This window comes from Camellia sinensis, chromosome 10 (genome assembly GCF_055761805.1).
Source record: "Camellia sinensis isolate YWXY chromosome 10, ASM5576180v1, whole genome shotgun sequence".
Taxonomy (NCBI): domain Eukaryota; kingdom Viridiplantae; phylum Streptophyta; class Magnoliopsida; order Ericales; family Theaceae; genus Camellia; species Camellia sinensis.
In genome coordinates, this window is record NC_138970.1 from 11,383,494 (window position 1) to 11,389,579 (window position 6,086).

A 6,086-nucleotide genomic window follows, 5' to 3' on the forward strand; every position below is an offset into this window, starting at 1 on the left:
TTCTGATGTGAACATGTTAATTCACGGTTATACTCTTAGATTTTTTTATTTTTTATTTTTTTAAAAAAAATAGAAAAAAGACCCAAATGGATTATATATTATTATTATTATTTATAAGAAATGTAGACAAGTAGTAAATAACAAAAAACAAAAAGTTAACTGAAAAAACTACTTCATACCTTATTTAACAAACATTTCTCAACAACTTAAATCTATAATTCAATAGTTACACCAAACAGATTAATAGCTTCTGATTAAAGTCATAATCTATAATCTGTTAAGTTATAATTTATAATCTGTTTTAACAACTACATCAAATGGCGCGGGCATGAGTTTTTAATTTTATTACCTAATTCTAATCTTTTTATTTATTTTTAATTTAAATTATTTGTATATTTTAATTAAATAAATTAATGAAAAAAAGTATTTTAATTAAAAAAAATTAATAAAAAAAGAGTATTTTAGACATTTTCGTACACAATTATTATTATTTATATCAATTTTACTTAATGAAAATAAACAAATAATTTAAATTAAAAACAAATCAAAAGATTGGATTTAAATTAACAAAATTAAAATTTTATTTTGTTAAAAGATTTAAATCCTAATTTTTTTTGGTAAATTCCCCAAAAGACAATTATAGCTAGCCACTCGTCAAATGTTTTTCCCTTTCCCAAGTCTAAGCTTGAATTCGGCTTTAAAAATTAAAAAAGAAAAAAAGTTTTCTAACCTGGGACCTTGAACCCCTTCTCTTCATTGATCAACAACTTAACAAAAATATATAAGGCACAGCATGTTCATTGCCTCAAATGTTGCAAAAATATAATCAGAATCATTGAAAATATAGGAAAATGCCTTAAACCACTAATTAGTGGTGGCTCTAATGATATGATAATGGATCCCATCTACTGCCACACTGTATTTGTGACTTGATTTTTATTTTTTTTTTTCTTCAATTGCTACCTCACTAATGGCGAAATTAGTGATAACAAATTAGTGATCCATAGCATTACTCGAAAATATATGTATGCGTCATGCACTACGTAATTGAAAACTGTTTTTTGTAGTCAAGGAAGCGCCACGCCACTTACACATCGTCCTCTCATTCAATGACCCTGCATTCATTGACCTTGCATAACTGAAAATGGATGGTATCGATATTATCTCTCTTACTTGCTATTATTTTAGTGAAAACAAGCTTGAAATCTGCATATTAGAGCACAATTTTCTTCGATAATAATTTATACAAGACCATTTTTATAACAACCATACACCCATTCTTCCAAAAATAATAATATAATTTAGTTAGTCCATTGCTGACTTCTAGTGCACAAAAAAAAAACAAAACAAGAAAGTGAAATGGGAAAGCTACTAAACAATCAAATATTCCAATAAGAAGAAACGGGCAAACCTTTGAATTTGATTTTGAAGAAATGGGCAAACGTTTGAATCAAAAATTCCACAATTAGTTGCCTGTGTAAGATTTCTGAATAGTCTTTATATTCAATTGTATTAAATTGACAAAGGGTTATCAGTTTATATATATCTAGACAAACAAAAAAAAGGGACATTTTTGTGACAGTTCTTATCACAAATTCCTATATAAAGAGACTAACTCATTTCAAGCAGATTGGAGATTGAGAAACTCTCTTTTCAGAAAATATAATCATCCATGGAAGTTCATAATCAACATCCAAGCCATGACACGAAAGAAGCTGAAGTGGTTGTAATCATGGTGCCTTTTCCATGCCAAAGCCACCTCAACCAGGTCCTCCACCTCTCCTGCCTAATCTCCTCCTACAACATCCCGGTTCACTACGCTTGCTCCGCCACCCACGTTCACCAAGCTAAACTCCGCTTCAATGGCATTAACAGCCATGCCTTTGCCCAAATCCACTTCCATGAGTTCCCCACCCCTCATTTCGTCTCTCCTCCACCCGACCCCAATGCTCTGAGTAAATTTCCATCACATCTCCAACCATCCTTTGAAGCCTCTTTGCATCTCCGCCACCCCATGACCAAACTCTTACACAAAATCTCTTCCACAACTAGAAGAGTTATAGTTGTCCACGACGCCCTCATGGCTTATGTGGTTCAGGACACCGCTACCACACCAAATGCAGAATCCTATTCTTTCAACGCCACTTGTGCGTTCACTTGTTTCTTTGACGGATGGCAAATGATGGGAAAACCATTCCATGTGGACAAACCACAGGGGTTACCATCTTTTGAAGGATGTTACCCTTCCGAGATTCTAAATTTAATCACCCTCCAAACTAAGTATTTGAAATTTACATCTGGATCTATTTTGAACTCATGCAGATCAATCGAAGGTACTTACATTGATTTAATGAAGGTGGCACTAATTGGTGAAGACAAGCAGCTATGGGCCATGGGGCCATTGAACTCGGGAAGGGTAGATGACAGCAAAAGCTCAAATAGCCAACATAAATGTTTGGACTGGCTTGACAAACAAGCCCCAAATTCAGTGTTATATGTTTCGTTTGGAACGACAACTTCGATGACAGATCAAGAGATCAAAGAACTTGCAATGGGGCTGGAACAGAGTGGACAAAAGTTCATCTGGGTGCTTAGAGATGCCGATAAAGGAGACATTTTTGCAGGCGATGTCAAGAGAGCAGAAGCACTGCCAGAAGGTTATGAAGAGAGAGTTGAAGGAGTTGGACTGGTGGTGAGGGATTGGGCACCTCAACTTGAAATTTTGGCACACCGATCAACGGGTGGGTTCATGAGTCACTGTGGATGGAATTCATGCCAGGAGAGCATCACCATGGGAGTGCCGATAGCAACCTGGCCGATGCACTCGGATCAACCCAAGAATGCATTTCTGGTAACAGACATATTAAAGGTTGGTGTGGTTGTCAAGCAATGGGCAGCACATGAGGAGGAGGTGGTGGCTTCATCAACCATTGCAAAAGCTGTCAAAAGGCTAATGACATCAACAGAAGGGGAGGAGCTGAGGAAGAGGGCGGAGGAACTGGGTGGTGCCGCCCTGCAGGCAGTGAAGGAAGGTGGAGTTTCTCGCACAGAATTGGATTCATTCATTGCTCATATAACTAGGTAAGTTCGTTGAGTGATGCAGCATGAATATGGGTTTTTTCCTTTGTTTGGATTGTGGCTCAGAACTTCTCCATAATCACAACAATCCAAAAAAAGTATTCGATGAATAAAATCATATTAGTGTACTATATATGATAGAAGCATAGTCAAGTGCTTCATATTCTCTCTTTAAAATGTCTCATCTGTGCGTCACATGTTTTTAGTGAGTCTGGATCCTCTGCCGTGTTTTCTTGGAGTGGATCTTGTAGTGCTAATGAAACTACGTCATTTTGTTCCCTTTTTTTGTCTTTTTCCCTTCCTCTGTTTTCTCTTCCTGTGTTTTGAACTGAGACCCAAAACCAAAAACGAAAAGCAGAGGAGGAGGAACGGAGGACTCAAAATGACGGAAGCCGGACAAATCTGTAGGCTCGACGAATGGAGGACCGGCGATCGGCAACTGGGAAGATGACCGACAGGACCCAAAATGTTCATCAAATGCAGGATTAGGCACTTTGGAAAGATTGGTAAAAAGTCAGCTTTTTAGTTTTTTAACTTTTTTTAGCCATACAAGTCAGCTTTTTTTATCTAAAAGAAACCAACTTTTTGCCAAAAAAATTATCAAAGAAGCCAAAAATTTAAAAAGTTAATTTTTTATCAACTTTTCAAAAAACCACTAACTTTTAACCATTATCCCAGTCGCAAGTAAAGAGACTCCACCAGGAGAGGGAGAGAGAGAGAGAGAGGTAGAGGTGTTTATACAAAAAAAGAGAGTAAAGAGTCAATTACAAAAAAGTGGAGATAGACCCAAAAAAGCGTAGAGAGAGAGAGAGAGAGTCAATTACCTGGGTAATAGCTTCTCGGCCATTTCCCATTTTCAGGCAACCATAGATAGAAGTTTATGGTTTTGGGGCCCAGAATACAAGCACAAGGTTTTTTTTTTGGTCATTTCATTGACAATTTAGAGGCGGATTTGAAATTATCCAGTGGGCTTGCTTGTATGTTGTTTCTAGTTGTTTGAAAGATAGTCAAATAAATGTTGCAACTATTCAGACAGATCAGGACTATTGAAGGCCGAACATTGGTTGTGCTCTTAATATGTAGAATGTTTTGAGGTTTATTGAACAAAATGCTTGATGAATCTAATTATGCAGAAATAGAAATAAAATTGTTTCTTAACAGTTTTAAGCTTTAATAGTCGCTTTTTAAGTCACCGGTCCTCCGTTCGTTGAGCCTACAGATTCGTCCATCTTCTCGTCGTTTTGGGTCCTTCGTCCGTTTCTTGTTTTCTCCTTTTCGTTTCTAGTTTTGGGGCTTAGTTCAAAAAGAGACAAAAAAAAAAAAAAAAGAGGCAAATGACGTGGTTTAATTAGCACTACAGGATCCACTGCAAGAAAACACTGTAGAGGATCCGGACTCATTTTAAGTAGGGAATTTAATACAAATCTAAGAGTTGCATAACTCAACTGGAACGAAAATGAAAATTGTTAACGGTTACAATTAATGTGACATCCCAATTTTCATTAATAAATCAAGTCAACTTTAAATTATAATTTTAGGCAACTAATAATCTCAAAAATACAAATTGTCTCTAAAATAATAATACAGATGTCTTCAAAAATAATTTATACAAATCTCCAAAAATAATAAGAGTAATGCTAAAGACCCTAAAAGTTTTACCAAAATTTTTACCAAGTTTGGGTCTCACACCTATGTGAGACCTTTGGTAAAAATTTCGATAGAACTTTTGGGATCTCTTAACATTTTTCAAATAATAATCAGTGTATTTGGTTTCAGTTTTATGAAAACTGAGTTTTTTTTTTTTTTTTTTTTTTTTATAGTGAATATTTTTAAAAATTTAAGTAATTTTTTTATTTTTTTAGATGCACATTACTTAGATGTATCTAAATAGTAAAATATTTATGAAAACATATTTTAACAAATTAATAAATACACAAAAATATGAAAATGTACTAAATTTTCTTATTTTTCTGTATTTTTTGGTATTTAGTGTATTTTTTAAAGAATTTTTTTTTCACAAATATTATACTTTTTAAATGTCTTTATGTTAGATGTGTCTAAAAATCTAAAAAAAATTGCTTAAAATATTAAAAAATTTATTGAAAATATTAAAATACGAAAAATAAAAGAGTAGAATTTCCTGAAAACTGTTTTCTAAAAACTAGAACCAAACAAGCTGTATAGTGGTATGTCCAAAATCTCTAACTCAATAATTCCTCAAATGTTTTAATTCCAATTGCCACTAAATTGCTTTGTACTTGAAAAATAAATTAATTCAAGAAATATATAATACAACAGGAATGATAAGGTTCAGATAGAGAATAAATCAATAAGGATCTAACAACTTATGATATTGCATGAACAATTTGATTCGATAATCAAGCAATTTACAAAATTGTACAAATAAATCAACTAAACATATGATAACTTGTCTAGGACCAAATATCTAGTCCTACTCAGTATATGGCCAGTGATCGGTCTCACCCAGTTCACCCAAGCACAACGGTTTATTAGGACATATAGGTACCAACTATTAGCAGAGTCTACTCGATCCATGTACATAATATTTTCACGCCATCTAGCCAAACAAATCAACATTGCCAACCCATAAAAACTTTATTGAATTTATGAAATAATTAGAATAATCAAATGTATCAACACAAAATAATTTCACAGAATTTACCAAATGACTAGTATAACAAACAAAATACAAATTCGAAATAATTAAAATTAAATCCGTCACCAACACTTTAATCATCTGATATTTCTACATGAATTTTCAAAAATGACGGATTAAAATTCTAAAATATAAAGTATGTAAAATTTGATAAAATCTACAACTCTCATTTTTTGTAAAATTATTAATACGCACTCTAAACACTTTAAATCTAAACTTAAAATTTTGATCACAAATGGAGGGAAATAGAGAGAACCGTACGACATGGATGGAAAAAGAAGGTTCACTCTCAATTTATAGTGAAGGCGGGGCTGAACTTATGCTAAGGCCA

The 6,086-nt window shown here is 33.5% G+C and overlaps 1 protein-coding gene across 1 annotated transcript; it reads left to right on the plus strand.

Annotated features, from left to right (window-relative positions):
• The first annotated feature begins 1,218 nt into the window (after positions 1 to 1,218).
• Positions 1,219 to 3,357, plus strand: LOC114322292 (zeatin O-glucosyltransferase). The gene has a single exon (XM_028269571.2). The coding sequence runs from the start codon at positions 1,673 to 1,675 to the stop codon at positions 3,083 to 3,085; it is 1,413 nt and encodes a 470-aa protein (XP_028125372.2). The 5' UTR covers positions 1,219 to 1,672; the 3' UTR covers positions 3,086 to 3,357.
• The last annotated feature ends 2,729 nt before the right edge of the window (positions 3,358 to 6,086 follow it).

Excerpts from the sequence above, each read along its gene's own strand:
- LOC114322292 (XM_028269571.2), top strand. The coding sequence starts at position 1,673 with ATGGAAGTTCATAATCAACATCCAAGCCATGACACGAAAGAAGCTGAA.